At 37.2% G+C, this 18,912-nt stretch overlaps 1 protein-coding gene across 4 annotated transcripts in view; it reads right to left on the bottom strand.

The window, feature by feature from the left end:
• The window catches only part of CNTLN (centlein), a 331,593-nt gene that overhangs the window by 216,659 nt on the left and 96,022 nt on the right, over window positions 1-18,912 (bottom strand). For 3 of the 4 annotated variants that reach the window (XM_060300962.1, XM_060300963.1, XM_060300964.1), the window contains exons 4-5: window positions 10,208-10,342; window positions 9,420-9,599 (exon numbers count right to left, since the gene is read on the bottom strand). In XM_060300962.1, coding sequence (XP_060156945.1) covers window positions 9,420-9,599; window positions 10,208-10,342 — 315 coding nt within the window. The remainder of the gene's footprint in view (window positions 1-9,419; window positions 9,600-10,207; window positions 10,343-18,912) is intronic. The other variant, XM_060300965.1, reaches the window with a different exon arrangement.

Genomic DNA, 18,912 nt, shown 5'->3' with positions numbered 1-18,912 from the left:
CTCCTTTGATTTTTTGTTGACCCAATAGTTGCTTAGTAGCATGTTGTTCATTCTCCACATATTTGTGATTTTTCCAGCTTTCTTCTTGTAGTTGATTTCTAGTTTCATACCACTGAAAAGATGCTTGATATGATTTCAATCTTCTTACATTTCTTGAGACTTGTTTTGTGTCCCAATATATGGTCTAACTTCGAGAAAGTTCCATGTACACTTGAGAAGAATATGCATTCTGCTGCATTTGGACTGAATACCCTGTACAAATCTATCAAATCCATTTGGTCTAATGTATCATTTAAGATCACTGTTTCCTTGTTGACTTTTGGCCTGGATGAACTATCCACTGATGCAGGTGGGGTGTTAAACTCCCCTACTATTACTGTGTTACTGTCAATTGCTCCCTTTAGATTTACTAATAACTGTTTTATATATTTTGGTGCTTCTATGTTAGATGCATATATAAATATTATATCTTCTTGATGAATTGTCCCCTTTATCATTATATACTGTTCAATTTTGTCTCTTGTTACCTTCTTTGGCTTGAAGTCTATTTTGTCTGACATGAGTATGGCTACATCCACTTATTTTGGTTGTCATTTGCTTGGAGTATCATATTCAGTCCCTTCACATTTACCTTACATTTGTCTTTAGAGCTGAGATGAGTCTCCTGGAAACAACGTATACTTGAGTCTTGTTTTTTAATGCATCCAGTCACTCTGTGTCTTTTGATTGGTGAATTCAATCAATTACATTAAGAGTTATAATTGATAGATGATAACTAGTCACTGTCATTTTACCTTTTGTTTTCTGGTTGCTCTATATCTCCATCATTTCTTTTTCTTTCTGTTTATGTCTGCCATTTTGGTTTTCTATGATTTTTTTCTCAGTTTTCTCCTTGTTTATTTTTCATGTCTCTGTTCTAGATTTATGCTTTGTGGTTGCTGTGAGTTTTGTCTAAAACGTCTCATGGATAAAGCACTCTTTTTTCTGTTGATAGCATCTTATCTTCATTTACATATATAGATTACATCCTTTTCCGCTTCCCTTTTTGTTTTTGTTGTCTTGAATTATCCCTTTATACGTTGAGAGTTTGTTAGCAAATTGAAGTAGATACAGTTATTTTTTCTACTTTTCCCCTTTAACTTTTATGCTATAAAAAAGCATTTAAAAGCCAATTCTAATAATTACAGCTTTCTGATTCTATTTATCACCTTGCTCAAACTTTTGTGTATTTTTGCCTTTTTGTTTCTGGTAGAAGAGCACCGTTCAACATTTCTTGTAAGGCAGGTCTAGTTTTAATGAACTCTGAGCTTTTATTTATCTGGGAAAATCTTTCTTTCTCCTTCATATCTGAATAATAACTTTGCTGGACGGAGTATTCTTGGGTGATAGTTTTTAATCTTTCAGTATTTTGAGCTTGTCATTCCACTCCCTCCAGGCCTGTAGGGTTTCAGAAATCTGCTGATAGCGTAATGGGGGTTCCTTTGTAGGTTACCATCTTTTTTTCCCTGGCTGAATTTCAAAATCTTCCTTTGTCATTGACTTTTGACAACTTTAATATAATGTGTCTTGGACAAGGTTTTTGCATTGAGGCAGTTTGGGTGTTCTCTTAGCCTCATGGGCTTGTGTATCTAGTTCCTTCCCCACGTTTGGGAAGTTCTCAGCTATTATAAATGAATTCTCTGCTCCCTTCTCCTCTCTTCTCCCTCTGGGGTACCCATTACCCTATTGCTGCCCTTCCTAAAAGAGCTGAATAACTATTGTAGAATTTCCTCATTTTTTTATATCTCAATCCTCTTTCTTCTTCTACTGTATCATTCCAAGATTTCTATCTTTGAGCTCACTAATTCTCTTTTTTTTAACAAATTTATTTATATTTTATTTATTTATTTTTGGCTGCGTGGGGTCTTCGTTGCTGCATGCATGCTTTCTCTAGTTGCTGCGATTGGGGGCTACTCTTCATTGCAGTGCCCAGGATTCTCGTTGCAGTGGCTTCTCTTGTTGAAGAGCAGAGGCTCTAGGCGTGCCACCTTCAGTAGTTGCAGCATGCAGGCTCAGTAGTTGTGGCTCATGGGCTCTAGAGCACAGGCTCAGTAGCTGTGGCGCACAGGCTTAGTTGCTCCAAGGCATGTGGGATCTATCCAGACCAGGGCTCGAACCTGCATCCCCTGCATTGGCAGGCAGATTCTTAACCACTGTGCCACCAGGGAAGTCCATCACTAATTCTCTCTTCACTATGGTCTGCTCTATATCCAATGCTTTCTAATGCATTCTTCATCTCATTTATTGAATTCTTAAGCTCCAGAATTGTGGTTTGGTTCTTTTCTTTTCTTTTTATTTTTTTATTTTTATTTTTTTTGTGGTACGCGGGCCCCTCACTGTTGTGGCCTCTCCCGTTGCGGAGCACAGGCTCCGGACGCGCAGGCTCAGTGGCCATGGCTCATGGGCCCAGCCGCTCCGCAGCATGTGGGATCCTCCCAGACTGGAGCACAAACCCGTGTCCCCTGCATTGGCAGGTGGACTCTCAACCACTGCGCCACCAGGGAAGCCCCTTGGTTCTTTTCTTTTAGTTTCAACCTCTTTGGTAAATTATTCCTTCTGTTCATTAATTTTATTCCTGAGCTCAATGAACACCCTTTTTGAGTTTCTTCATGACAACTCTCTTGAATTCTCTATCAATCAGATTGCAATGTTCCATGACTTTAAGTTTAATTTATGTGAAATTGTCATTTTCTTTTTGTGGTACAATGTTACTGTGGTTTTTCATGGTGCTTGATAAATTGTTCCTCTGCTGGTGCATGTGAAGTAGGGAACACCTTTCTGCTTGATACTAGCAATTCAACAGGTTAGAAATTAGAGGTCTTTCTTTTGATTTCCAGTAGGTAGTGATATAGCACAAGTTTTGGGTTTCTCTTACCTGAGCTGCCTCTGATTCTACTTGAGAGTCTGCACTTTCCACGTTCCATCGCCTCTGTCAGGTGTGGCCCTGTGCATTCATTATTGTTTCTTGTGTCTCTGGGGTCATTGGTACCTTGCTTCTGCCAGTGTCACAGTTGCTGCTGCCTGGGGCCCTTGGATGGTGGGCTCTTCCCTCATCTGGGATCCAAAGTTGAAGGTTCCACTATCATGGGGGAAAGGGAAGGGGGAGCCAGGGTCCTACGGGTGCCTCTAAGGTGTCCAGTGTTGTAAGTTTCCTGCAAGTGCCTCTGTGGTGTCCAGTGTTATAAGCTCCACAGATGAGATGTGCATGTGAGAGGCTGGAGTAATGGGTGCCTTAGCAGCTGGAGGAACGGGGTACCAGGCCCCACTACCACTGCTGCCCGGTTACTTGTGGCTGTAGTAACCATGTGGCCAGGAGGCTTGAGTCATGTGCACCACGTCCCCTGCCACTGCCAGGTTCTCTGGGGTTGTGGGTTCAGCTGCCATGGCTGATGGACCAGGACTTCAAGCATGCCTCTGCTGTTCCCTTGGTTCAGCCTCCTCCATGTGTTCCAGTCCACCCACCTTTAGATGCACAGATGTGTGGAATTCTCCAGCAACCTGATATATTGGACAGAGGCTTCGTTGTTGTGTTTTAGATGTTTTACTAGTTGTAGATTGAAGGGGAAAGACAAAGATAGCTTTTCATTCTGCCACGGTGCTGAATTGACTCCTCCTAGCATATAACTTGAAATGTACATTTTTCAACAAAAAAATTACAACATGCAAAGAAAAGGTGTCATTCATGCAAAGCAAAGAAAGCAAGCAATAGCAACTGCCCATGAGAGGATCCAGATACCAGCCTTCACAAAGACTTCAAAAGAGGCATTATAAGTATATTTAAAAAGTAAAAGAAAATCATGTTTTAAAAAGTATCATATCATTTTTAAAAAGTTAAAATGACAGTATCTCATCTGATGGAAAATACCAATAAAGTAATATAAATTGTTTTGAAACATCCAAATGGAAATTCTGGTGCTAAAAAGCACAGTGACTAAAATGAAAACAAACAAAAAAACCTCACTAGAAGAGCTCAACATTTAATATGAACTGACAGGAATAAGAACAAAAAACTTGAAGCTATATCAAGAAAAAAGAATAATACAAATTAATAGCCCCAGAGGAATACTGGACACCACTAAATGCACCAATATAAGCATAAAGGGACTACCAGAACGAGAGGCAATAGAATAAGGACAGAAAAAAATACTCAAAGAAATAATGGTCAAAAACTACCAAATGGGCTTCCCTGATGGCGCAGTGGTTGAGAATCCGCCTGCCGATGCAGGGGACACGGGTTCGTGCCCCGGTATGGGAAGATCCCACATGCCGCGGAGCAGCTGGGCCCGTGAGCCATGGCCGCTGAGCCTGCGCGTCCAGAGCCTGCGCGTCCGGAGCCTGTGCTCCGCAATGGGAGAGGCCACAACAGTGAGAGGCCCACGTACAGAAAAACAAACAAACAAACAAACAAAATTATACAACTATATGTTTTTAAAAGATACTATCATATCCAAAGACACAAAAAGATTGAAAATCAAAGGATGAGAAAAGATATTCCATGAAAATAATAAACAAAAGAGAGTTAGGATGGACATAAGAATGTTGGACAAAATAAACTAAGTCAAAAACTGTTATAAGAGACAAAAGAGGACATAATATATTGATCAATGAGTCAATTCATCAAGGTGTAACCACTATAAACATACATGCACCAAAAACCAGAGCCTTAAAATATATAAAGTATAGAATTGAAGGAAGAAATAGAGTTTTACAATAATAGTTGGAGAATAAAGGCCACTTTAAATAATGATAGAACATCTATATAGATGGTCACTAAGGATACAAAGAGCCTGAAAAACACTATAAACCAAGTATACCTAACAGATGTATATGGAACACTCTACCTCAAAACAGCAGAATATACATATTTCTTAAGTACACACAGAACATTCGCCATATAAGACCATATGTCAAGCAATAAAAAAGCTCATAATAAACTTTAAAAACTTAAACTAATAGAAAGTATCTTTTCCAACCACAGTGGAATGGAGCTAGAACTCAGTAACAGAAGGAAAACTGAAAAATTCAAAATATATGGAAATTAAACAATACACACTTAAACAGCCAATAGATCAAAGAAGAAATCACAAGAGAATCAGAAAATATCCAGAGACAAATGAAAACAAAAACATAACATGCTAGGACTTCCGTGGTGGCACAGTGGTTAAGAATCTGCCTGCCAATGTAGGGGACACGGGTTCAAGCCCTGGTCCAGGAAGATCCCATATGCCATGGAGCAACTACGCCTGTGTACCACAACTACTGAGTCTGTGCTCTAGAGCCCATGAGCCACAACTACTGAGCCTGCATGCCACAACTACTGAAGCCCATGTGCCTACAGCACATGCTCTGCAACAAGAGAAGCCACCGCAATGAGAAGACCGCGCACCACAACAAAGAGTATTCCCCACTCGCCTCAACTAGAGAAAGCCTGCATGCAGTAATGAAGACCCAACGCAGCCAAAAATAAATTTTTTTTTTTTTTTTTTTTTGCAGTACGCGGGCCTCTCACTGTTGTGGCCTCTCCCATTGCAGAGCACAGGCTCCAGACGTGCAGGCTCAGCGGCCATGGCTCACGGACCCAGCCGCTCCGCGGCATGTGGGATCTTCCTGGACCAGGACACGAACCCGTGTCCCCTGTATCGGCAGGCGGACTCTCAACCACTGCACCACCAGGGAAGCCCTAAATAAATGTTTTTTAAAAAAACACATAACATGCCAAAACTTACAGGATGTAGCAAAGGCAATGCTCAGAGGGACACGTATAGCTGTAAATGCCTACACTAAAAACGGTGACAGGTATTCAATACAATCTCTACCAAAATCATCTCAGCTTGCTTTTTTTTTGCAAGAAATGGAAAAGCTGATTCTAAAATTCATATAGAAATGCAAGACACACAGAACAGCCAACCTTGAAAATGGAAGAATTTGGAGGACACACAAATCCCAACTGCAAAACTTACTATAAGTCTACAATAATCAATGTAGTGTGGCATATGAATGAGGATAAATGTATAGATCAAAGGAACAGAATTGAGGTCCAGAAATAAACCCTTATATTTACAGTCAACTGATTTTCAATAAACATGGCACGATAAATTCAGTGGGGGAAGAACAGTCTTTTTTAACAAACGGAGCTGGGACAACTGAATACACGTGCAAGAGAATGAAGCTGGATTCCTATCAAACATCATATTCAAAAATTAACTCAAAATGGATAAAGACATAAAGGTAAGAAATAAAACTCTTAGAAGAAAACATAAGTGTCCAATTTCATGATCTTTGATTAGGCAATGGTTTCTCAAGATGCATATCTGAGATGCATCTGAGAATGCCCAAAAGCATGGGCAACAAAAGAAAAAGGAGATAAATTAATTATCAAAATTTTAAACTTTTGTGTTCAAATACTACCATTAAGGATGTAAAAAACAACTCAGAAAACTGAAGAAAATAGTTTCAAATTATATCAATAAAAAGAGGCTTGTAACCAGAATATATGCAAAAGAAATGATTTCACATTTCTTCAAAGACATGCAAATGGCCAATAACATATAAAAAGATGACCAGAATTATTAGCTATCAGGGAAAAGCAAATCAAAACCACAATGAGATGCCATTCACATCCACAAAGATGGCTCCAATCAAAAAGATAGACAATAACAAGTGCTGACGAGGACAAAGAGAAATCAGAACGCTCAGTAACTCCTGTTTGGAATGTAAAATAGTACAGCTGCTTTTGAAAACAGTCTGACAGTTCCTCAGAAGCATAAAAACAGAATTATCACATGAACTAGTAATCTCTCTTTGGTATGTACCTATGAGAAATAAAAATGTGTGATGTATACACAAAATATTGTACACAGATGTTTGTAGCAGTATTATTCATAACACAAATATCCTTCTACTTGAGATAAATGAATAAAATGTAGGATATTTATATAATAGAATATTATTAAACTATAAAAAGAATGAAGTACTGATACATGTTACAACATGGATAAACCCTGAAAACATTATTCTAAGTGGAAGAAGTGAGTCACAAAAGATCATATACTATAATTTCATTAATGTGAAATGTTTAGAGCAGATAAATCTATATATAGAGAAAGGCCATAAGTGGTTATCTCGGGCTGCAGAGCTAAGGATAAATGAGGAGTGATTGTTAAAGGTTACAGGGCTTCTTTTGGGGATGATGAAAATGTTCTAAAAGTAATTTTGATAATAGTTGCACAACTCTGCATAAACTAAAAACTATTGGCCTGTACACTTTAAATGGATTAAACGTATGGTATGTGAATTATACACCAAAAGGAAAGAAAGAGAGTTTTCTTACTGACAATGTAATTATATAACTTAGAAAAATCTAGAAAATGTACACATTTTTTGAACTAAGACATTTGGGGAAAATTGTTGAAAAGAAGCTCAAGATAATTCAATAATATTGCTGTCTTCTAGAAATAATTAATTAAAAATATAATTTAAAATATTATTCAGCAAAAAAATATTTAGCGTAAAACAATATTTTAATATTAATAGCTAGGAATAAATCTAATAAAAATGAACAGTACCGTTCTAAGAAACTTACAAAACCACATGCCACATTCTTAAATAGCAGGATTATAATTCTTCCAAAATTAATTCATAAATTAGATGATGTTCCAACCTGCTTTCTAACAGAATTTTTCAGTAAAACTAATGAAATGATCCTTAAATATTATTAGATAGTGAAGAGGCACATATAGGGCTCATGACTTACAAAAAGAAGAATAAAGAAGTAGATCACCCTACAAAACAATGAGTAAAATTCTAAAACTACAATACCTAAAACCATGAAAATAACAGGTTTTCCAGAAAGTCCAGAAACAGGAAGTCCAGAAACAAACCCAAACATACCCATGGAAACTTAGAGATGTGAGAGAGACTGAATCAGAAATCAATAAACTACTGAATAAACGGTGTGGAAGACGACACCCAAAAATGAATTCTAAATAGATTAAAAATGTTAGGGTAGGGAATACTTAAGAATATAAGACTTCTAAAACAAAAACATTAGAGAAGGAAATAATAAAAATGACTATAAAAATTCACAAATTTTTGAATGTTTAATTCACCTTATTCAAGACTCACTGAACAGAAGGTATGTGTGATATATATATATATTTAAAAGTATTGCTATCTAGAATAAAGAATGCTTACAAATTAATAAGAAAAGATAAGCACTCTAATAGAAAAAAAAGTCAGAACTGAAAATCACAGTAAATCATAGAATGGACTATTTGAATGGCAAATAAGGAAATGAAATCATCATCAAAAAATCATGCAGCTATGATTAACACAAGGAAGTACCACTTACCCTTATGACACTACCAAACTGCTTAAAGGCTGTAGGGAAGCAGAAACTGATATAAAAATAAGAAAACAAATGTGCCAGAATTCACTTCTCTCAATGGCTCAGTCATTCCCTGATTGTGCACTAACAGAATTACTGTATGTATTTCTTTAAATATCTGCAATGAATAGATTCACACACTCAGAAAGACAAATCCTTAAATAATCAGGCACACGTGCATACACTCACACACACGTAGACACACATATCCATTCTTACTATATTTTAATAGCACTATATATATATATATATGTGTGTGTATACTTATGTTATATATTCTTCTTAAGCATGTGTACATAGAGGAACTATCATATTTACTAGCACTAAAATTTGTCTGAGGCCTTTTCAACAAAATCTATGTTAAAAGAGAAACCTGAAATTCGGTGGGAAAAAATGAACAAAAACATTCTCAAGACCAAGAGAAAGCTACAAGAAAATATTATTTTGAAAAACAACTGATCAAAAAGGATATAAGAATATTATAAAGATTGATTGCACCTTTTATCTTCTATAAAAGTAAAATTTTACGATGAATAAGGCCCTCTCAAGCCAAAGAAACACATATAAAACACATGTGAGTATTTTTTAACTGTTTTGTGCTTTTTTTACATAGTTTTTAAAGGACCTGGAAAATACAGTATTAAAACTATATTGCAATGAATCCTAGCTGTATTTATAAATTTAATCCCTAACTGCAAAAAGCCAAAATTCATAATTCTAAATATGTTTTTTCAAAACATGTTTTATTTCAAAATGCAACAGCCTTTATTTTTTAATGATTACATTTTAGATAAGTATTTGAAGTCAGTTTCCTGCTTTGCAACATCAATTTTTAAAAAGCTGTGGGTCTTAACTGAAGGAATATAAATTAATGCTAGTCCCCACTGGTGGATATGAATATATAACTTGTTATTTAAAGAAAATAACATGTAATAAACTTCCTATAAGAAGTTAGATCCAAAATAACAGCACAGATTCCATTCTCATTGCATACCTTTATTTTTGCATCAATGCTATACTTTTCTTTTCTCCAATGTGCTTCCTGCTTCCTCAGTTTCTCCAGGTCATTTAGCAGGTCAGCGCAGTGGGTACTTAATTTCTCATTTTTCTCCTTCAGATTTTTTATAACCAGTCTGTTTTGCTCTTCCTTATTCTGTACACACTCCTTAGTGTCCTGTAGAACAGTACCACAGGGGCCGATAAACAAAACAGAATGAAACAAACCAAAAAATAGGTGAGAACTAATCAGCAAATATAAACTGTACAATTTTACCCCCACAGCAGCTTCTATATTTGATGGCCAAGGTCACCTGTACACTTTTATTGGCCTCTTTTCATGCAGGTGGATGGGTCATATTTTTTCACTGGATGACAGCTTTGATGAGTACACATTTGCAAAGAGCCCATTAATTGATCAAGCTGCCTTTGATGCTGTCCCCAGCTATTTCTGAGACCCACACAGACATATCCTCCCAGACCTGGGTTTTATCAATTAATAATGCCAGTCCCATCAGAATCTAATTACAAGAAGCCACATATTCACACTCCTACTTTCTTAGCTCCATTTCCATCATTAACTATTTATCTTAAAGTTATAAAGCTTAGAGTCTTAGCTTTAAAGCATCTTTCTCAGAGTTTCTGCATGTAAGAAAACTGTATGGTACAGCAGGGCCTAAGGCAATTTTTCCTCCAAGCTTGTCACTTTCTGTGCCACAAAGGCTGACAAAGCTTTAAGTAGGACTTCAAAGAAAGTACTGTAAAACTATGTACAAGTCAACACACCTTAACTTCTTGACTTTTATCTTTAAATTTCTTCTGCAAGTCACTGAATTCTTTCCTTAAGAAAGCATTTTCTTCATCTACTGCAACCTTCCGTTTTACAAGGTCATTTATTTCCTGTTTTAGTCCTGATTCTCTCTATGGAAAAAAGCAAAATTACTGATGAGCTGGTATTTCTAAGAAAAAATAATTTTATGTAAAAAGTTTTAGATTTTGACTGATAATATTAGAATTAACTACCTTTCATAATAACATCCATTATCATAATACTCATTTCCTATGACATGCCCAGAGATTTTCAAGTAAAATGTACAAATCTGGTACTGACTTACTAGTTTAAGATGAAGAACCCATTAAAAACTGGATACCAAATATTAAGCCACATACAGAAAGCAAACTTTTTGGATTTCTGTGTGTAATAGGAAAAAAATGAAATTTTACAAAACATTCTAATTAAAGAAAATGCTTATGTAACTAAAATAAGAATTATCCTCTATTTTACTATCATTTGGAAGAAAATATTTTTTAGAGAAACGAATACAGTTTTGTGAAAGCATAAGCAATTTTAAAGAATGAAAAATGGAAAGTCTGCCTTGATACAAAAAGTATCTTGCTCTGTAGAAAGAATATTCAGAATATTAAAATTGCCATAATTTTTAACTGAATATTCTTCTCACCTACCAGAGTAAATGCTATCTAATTGGACGATGTATCCATGACTCAATTCTTAGTTTCCCTCTTCTCAAATCTTTACAGCTTTTCCCTCAGAAAATTTACCCACTCTCTTGGCTTCTGATCTCATCTCTGTCTGAAAGACTACAAAATCCATAATCCAGCCCTGACTCTTTCCCAATCACCAATCCCACATTTCCAGTTTTCTCTAAAATACCTCCATCTGAATTATCTGCTGCCACCTCGAACCAACATGCTACAACAGACATCCATGTCCTGATATTAACTCTTTACTAAACTTACTCAACTTTTGTCAACCCACTCATTTTTTCAACCAATATTTGAAACTAGTAGCTCTTAAACTTTTTTGCAGTGTTTAATTTAGAATTTCTATTTTATTTAAACATTATTAAATTCATACTTGATATATGCTTTGTTATATTTTACCTTTATTATATATAGTAAAACTACATTATTTTTTAAAATTTTTATTGGAGTATAGTTGATTTATAATGTTGTATAAGTTTCTGCTGCACAGTAAAGTGAATCAGTTATACACATACATATATCCACTCTTTTTTGTACTCTTTCTCCATATATGCCATTGTAGAGTATTAAGTACAGCTCCCTGTGCTATACAGTACATTCTTATCAGTTATCTATTTTATATATAGTAGTGTATGTATGAAACTTTTATTTCATCTCTGTGTATACTGGGTCATGAAGTAAAATGTATTTTTTCCAGTGTGGGGATCACATTAATAAAACATTGCTTTTGATTATTTATATTAAGAGGTGGCATTACTAGCTCATAGGTTATATGCACTTCAAGAGTTCTCATAGCTCCACATGTGCACCAACATGACGCTCAAGCTTGGTAAGTTTTTACAAATGAGATATAAATGGTACCTCATATTACTTTTAATTTTTATTTCCTATTTTAATTATTAGGGCATATCAAAATGTGTTTGACATCAATCAAACAGCATAAAAACAGATGCATAACATGGCCCATCCACAATTCACAGCCTATTTTTCCTTTCTCATCTAAGTCTCAGCCTCCTTCAATATTCAATTTCTACCTCCTCAATGAAGCCTTCCCCAGCTATCACAGTAATTTCTGCTATTTCTAAATTTCTGTATTGCCTACATTATTCATTTGACACATAACAAATTACCTAGTCTTACTGATTATCTATGTACACATACTATCTCCCAAACTAGATTATAGTAAACGTTTATGAATGAGACTGACACTGAATGATAAATTCAATCATATGAACACTAAGACTGAAATACCTACAGGCCTATCCTTTCAAAGGAGAACTGACAAAAATTGAGCATCCTCACCTATTCTGGAGACTATCAGGAAGGTGCGACACTAGATCAAATGATTTAAGGTTCAGAAGGGTTTGCCCAATAATGTGAACTAAACTTAACTTGACAATATAAATGACACCAATAGCAAGCCCTTTCATGAAAATTACTTAATATATTAAAATGTTGGCATTTGAGTGAATTTAGTAATCCACAGGACAAATATAGACTTAATTTCTAAATAAAAACACAAAATACAGTGGGAACTTAGTTAACCAAAACTATCAAATTTTGATAATTAGTTTAATAATTGGTATTATATATTATAATCATTAAAGTAATAAGTTAGACAAAGATGTACTCCCAACGGAAGAGGACTGATAAACTCTCAAAGATCTGTTAAATTTTGTATAACTCCAAACATTTTCCAGATAAAATATACCCTCAATGATCTAGTTTCTATAATGAAAGCACAGGTATATATAGTTACAATTCATTTATTTTGTTTTCTTTTTTACTGAGGTATAGTTGATTTATAATAAATTATATAAGTTTCAGGTGTATAACATGATTCACAATTTTTAAAAGTTATACTCCATTTATAGTTATTATTCAAAATGGCTATATTCCCTGTGCTGTACAATATATTCTTTTAGCTTATTTACATTATACATAGTAGTTTGTACCTCTTAATCCCCTACACCTATCTTGTCCCTTCCCCTTTTCCTCTCCCCACTGGTAACCACTAGTTTTTTCTACGTGAGTCTGTTTCTTTTTTGTTATATTCATTAGTTTGTTTTATTGTTCAGATTCCACATATAAGTGATATCAAATATTATTTGTCTTTCTCTGACTTACTTCACTAAGCATAATACCCTCTAAGTCCTAAATTTAGCTTCATGAAACCTTTTCAAACAAACTTTTCTGGATACAGTAGAGTACATTCTTAATGGTCTGCCTTGAGTTAATATTAAAATAGCAAATAGAACTCAGAGGAACCATAAAGCATAAAGAGTGACAAGAGGAAGTATGTCTGAAACAAATAATTTATTATGGATAAGCCATGAAATGAATAATTCAAATCATGGTCAAAAGAAGTCTACAGAGTAAGAAGAAAATGATCGTGAATATGAAGCATTTTCGAAAAAAAGTGGGGTGTGGCAGCAGTGGCACAGAAGACCTAAAACTGTAGGAGGCAATACTTGAGCATAGTTAATATATTATTTATATGACCTACTTTCAAATGCACATAAAAATTTTAATAAAAAAACAGAAAAGTAATGAAACCACAACAACTAAAACAATGGTAAATGGAGAAAGGGGAAGGGTTGAGAAATTAAATGTAAATGAGAACCAAAACTTATCTATGAGCTTCCTAGAAGGTAAGGAAAAAGAGAAATATAATGTTTAAAAAAATCATCTAATTGAATACAATACAGTCGGTTATTAGCAGAGTCATGTTATCTAATATAATACTTAAAGGAGAAATTTATTACAAGATTTACTTTATAACTAACAGCAACAAAGGTAAAGCGTAGTCTTACCAAAAGAAGATATATGGCAATTTTTACACTATTATCAATAAAATATGTTATATTATTAGATTGTTCTATGAAAGATTTCCTGCAACTAGTTAAAAAAAAATGTGTGTGTGTCTTTCTACTAGTTTGACTAGAAACATAGTTAAGATTTAAATAAACTAAAGGAATCATCATTCTTAACTGTTCCTCTATTCCACAGACTACAAGTTTAGAAAAGTAACGGCTATTGAACATTACTCAGTGGAAAAACAAAAACATAATGGAGGGACTTCTGGCTTCCAATCCAGGATGTAGGAACTTGGAAGTTGTCTCTCCTTTTCACACAACATGAAAAAAGCTGAGCAAACTGAAAATCAACACCTCTTCCTAGAGTCATCAGAGAACTGAGGTCATAGGGCAAATTGCTGTTCCCAAAACTAGAGAGACAGGCAGATACAGAGAATGACAATTTAGCAGAGCAAAAACCCAGAAGAAAGGAAGCTCCATGGAAACCAGTAACAGGGTAGGAAAATCAAATTTGCAATTAGCAAATTACTGGAGGATCAGTGTGGACATATTTGAGAGTTAAAATGTCTGGGAGGGCCCGGTCTAGAGGAGTTCCCATAATTTCGTGAATTCTACACAGAGGAGCACAATCAGATTGTCACTGTGAAGATCAGAGAAAAGTCCCTTCCTGCTTTCTGTGGGAGGAGAGGGAACACAGACATTTAAAAATATGCCCTAGCGGGGAGGAGTCAAGATGGCAGAATAGGAGGACGCAGAATTCGTTGCTCCTCGCAAGTACATCAAGAATACATCTACAAATAGAACAATTCTCATAGAGCACCTGCTGAACATTAGCAGAAGACTTTGGAACCTAAAAGGACAAGAAAAATCCCCTCACAACTGGGTAAGATGAAAGAAAGAAAAAAAAAGAAAAGAGGAATCAAAAATGGGACTAGCACCCCTGGCGGGAAGCTGAAGGTGAGGAGAGGTCCCTGCAACTCAGAAATTCTAACTCCCTCATGGTGGGGAAATCAGCTGGGAAAGAAAAGGACCTTCGGGGGAATCAAAGGAGAACACAGCCATTGGTCAGTAGAAGGCAGGACAAAGTAAGAACTGCACACATGGTCTACACCACAGCTCTGTGCATTCCAGCCTGAGTCATGAGTCACCTATTGCAAACAAGGTCTGGGTGCTGGAAAATGGGATTTGGAGTGAGGACCCAGGGAGGGGACAGCTGTTGGCTACAAAAAGACAGCCTGAAGGGACAGGAGTAAGGAGCTCTACAACCAGGAGAGTTTGTGGGAAAAGTTCCAGACACCATAGAAGCAAGGCGTCACTCTTGAGTGGTATGCAAAGGGTGGGGCCACCATTACAACACCTTTGCAGCCGGCTTCTGCCTCCCCGGGCACAGCAGAGGGGACAGGAATGAGGGAAGCACAGCCAGGAATGCCCCTAGAGGAAGCGTGGTCTGCCTGGAAGGTGAAGTGCCATTGCTGAGTGGTGCATGGGGGCAGGGCAAGGCAGCCACCACCCTCACACGCCAGCTCCTGCATCCACGGGTACTGGGAGGGGGACTCCCACCAGAGCCAGTGCGCCACAGTCTGTTGCAACCGCCTGCTGGTCCCGGCTGCCGCAGGTAACTCGCACACACCCCAATTGTGGCCGCCCCCCAACTGTAGCCGCCGTACCCCTCCCTGGCCTGAATAAGTGTGACCCAATCAGCTGCTGCTTCCACTCCCTCTTGCCTGGGCAAGGAAGGAAGGTGGCGCACATGCAGAGAAGGGATCAAAACCGAAGCTGAGCCCCAGGGACAGTGCAACTAAGGAAGAGGAACGGAAATCTTTCCATGCAGTTGCAGAAGCTGCAGATTAAATCCCCAAGATCGGGTTGGTAAATCTTGCATCTGTGAGATACCTGAATAGATGAATGTTCCAACAATTGAGTTCAGTATAGCCTTCACAGCAGTGGACTTTGAGGGCAAGTACACCGGAGAGTCAGGCCAGGTCAGACTATGAGCTGACCCCACAGTGCCCACAGCAGGTGTAGAGACCTATGCAGAGGTATTGGAAGGCCTCCCTGGGAGGCGGGGATTGGCTATGGCTCACTGTGGGAGCAAGGACACTGAGAGAGGATGCCCCAAGAAAATATAATTATTACTGTTATGCTTTTATTGTTTGTTTCATTCTGTTCAGTTGTTGGTATTGTTGCTTTAATTATTTTTTATCTTTTATTCTTATTTTTTTAATATATATATTTTTAATTTTTCTATTTTTATTTTACTTTTTGGTTGTTTTGGGGTTTTTCTCTGGTTTTGGTTCTTTGATTTTTGTTTTATTTTATTTTTATTGCTTTCATGTATATATTTTATGTTTTCTTCACTTTTTTGCTTGCTTCCTTTCTGTTTTATTTTTCAGTTTTTGTTATTACTTTAGTCCATATTGATTTCTCTCATTTTTGAATTCTTTTGTTTGTTTGTTCTCTTATTTTTTTTCTGTGTGTGTGTTGTGTTGTTGTTGCTGCTGTTCGTTTGCTTTTGTTTTTGCTATTTGTCTTAGGCTTTATTCCTCTGTTAGTTTTCTTTACTTTTTGGGTTTTTTTCTTTCCTTTTTTTTCTTATTTCTCTGGTCACACTGTGCAGCTTCCAAGGTCTTGGTTCCCCGGCCAGGGGTCAGGCCTGGGCCTCCGTGGTGTGAGCACAGAGTCCAGCATGCTGGACCACCAGAGAATTCCCAGGACCAGGGAATATTAATTGGAGTGCGCTTTGCTGGAGGTATCCATATCAACACCAAGACCTGGCTCCACCCAACTGCCTGCAGGCTCCAGTGCTGGACAACTCACACCAAACAACCAGCAAGACATGAACACAGCCCCACCCGTCCACAGACAGGTTGCTTAAAGTCATACTAAGCTCACAGACTCCCCAAAACACATGACCTGATGCAGGCCTGCCATTAGAGGCAAAACACTCAGATCCACCCACCAGAGCGTAAGCACCAGTCCCTCCCACCAGGACACCTACACAAGTCCCTGGACCAACATCACTCACCAGAGGGCAGACCACAGAAGCAAGAGGAACCACAACCCTGCAGCCCACAGAAAGGAGACCATAAACAAAGCAGGTTAGACAAAATGAGATGACAGAGAAATATGCTGCAGATGAAGAAGCAAGGTAAAATCCCACAAAACCAAACAGATGAAGAGGAAATAGGTAATCTACCCGAGAAATAATTCAGAGTAATGATAGTAAAGATGATCCAAGATCTCAGAAACAAAATGGAGGCATGGATCAAGAAGATAAAAGAAATATTTAACAAGGACCTAGAAGAACCAAAGAACAAACAATCAGTAATGAACAGCACAATAACTGAAATGAAAAATACCCTAGAAGGAATCAATAGCAGAAAAACTGAGGCAGAAGAACAGATAAGTGACCTGTAAGACAGAATGGTAGAAATAACTGATGCAGAGCAGAATAAAGAAAAAAGAATGAAAAGAAATGAGGACAGTCTCAGAGACCTCTGGGACACGAAATGCACCAATATTCGAATTATAGGGGTCCCAGAAGAAGAAGAAGAGAAAGGGAAAGGGCCTAAGAAAATATCTGAACAGATTATACTCAAGAACTTCCCTAACATGGGAAAGGAAATAGCCACCCAAGTCCAGGAAGCACAAAGAGTCCCATACAGGATAAATCCAAGGAAAAACATGCCAAGACACATGTTATCAAGCTAAAAAAAATTAAATACGAAGAAAAAATATTAAAAGCAGCAAGGGAAAAGCAACAAATAAACTACAAGGGAATCCCCATAAGGTTATCAGCTCATTTTTCAGCAGAAACACTGCAGTCAAAAAGGAGTGGCAGGACATATTTAAAGTGATGAAAGGGGAAAACCTACAACCAAGACTACTCTACCCAGCATGGATCTGATCCAGATTTAATGGAGAAATCAAAAGCTTTACAGACAAGCAAAAGCTAAGAGAATTCAGCACCACCAAACCAGCTCTACAACAAATGCTAAAGGAACTCTCTAGGCAGGAAACACAAGAGAAGAAAAAGACCTACAAAAACAAAACAATTAAGAAAATGGTAATAGGAATATACATATCGATAATTACCTTGAATGTACATACATATCGATAATTACCTTGAATGTAAATGGATTACATGCTCCAACCAAAAGACAAAGACTGGCTGAATGGACACAATAACAAGACCTGTGTATATGCTGTCTACAAGAGACCCACTTCAGACCTAGGGACACATACAGACTGAAAGTAAGGGGATGGAAAAAGATATTCCATGCAAATGGGAATCATAAGAAAGCTGGAGTAGCAATACTCATACCACACAAGATAGACTTTATTATCTTTTTCCATTTTATTTTTTGGCTGTGCCGGGTATTACTTGCAGCAGGCAAGATCTTCGTTGCAGCATGCAGTATATTTAGTTGCAGCACACGCGCTCTTCATTGCAGCATGCAGGCTTCTTTCTAGTTGTGGCACGCAAACTTCTCTCTAGCTGTGGTACATGGGCTCCAGGGCACGTGGGCTCTGTACTTGTGGCACACAGGCTCTGCAGTTGAGGCGTCCAAGCTCAATAGTTAAAGCACACGGGCTTAGTTACCCCACGGCATGTGGGATCTTAGTTCCCCAACCAGGGATTAAACCTGCATCCCCTGCATTGGAAGGTAGATTCTCTACCACTGGACCACCAGGGAAGCCCGAAGAGAGACTTTAAAATAAAGACTATTACAAGAGAAAAGGAAGGACACTACATAGTGATCAAGGGATCAATCCAAGAAAAAGATATAAGAATTGTAAATATTTATGCACCCAACTTAGGAGTACCTCGATACATAAGGTAAATGCTAACAGCCATAAAAGGGGAATTTGACAGTAACACAATAATAGTGGGGGACGTTTACACTCCACTTACACCAATGGACAGATCAGCAAGACAGAAAATTAATAAGGAAACACAAGACTTAAATGACACATCAGACCAGATAGACTTAACTGACATTTATAGTACATCCCATCCAAAAGCAGCAGAATACACTTTCTTCTCAAGTGCACACAAAACATTCTCCAGGAGAGATCACATCCTGGCTCATAAATCAAGTCTCAGTAAATTTAAGAAAACTGAAATCGTATCAAGCATCTTTTCCAACCATAACACTATGAGATCAGAAA

This window comes from Globicephala melas, chromosome 6 (genome assembly GCF_963455315.2).
Source record: "Globicephala melas chromosome 6, mGloMel1.2, whole genome shotgun sequence".
In the NCBI taxonomy this organism is placed as follows: Eukaryota; Metazoa; Chordata; class Mammalia; order Artiodactyla; family Delphinidae; genus Globicephala; species Globicephala melas.
Note: the sequence above shows the minus strand (reverse complement) of the source record. Positions and strands in the feature narration are given on the sequence as shown.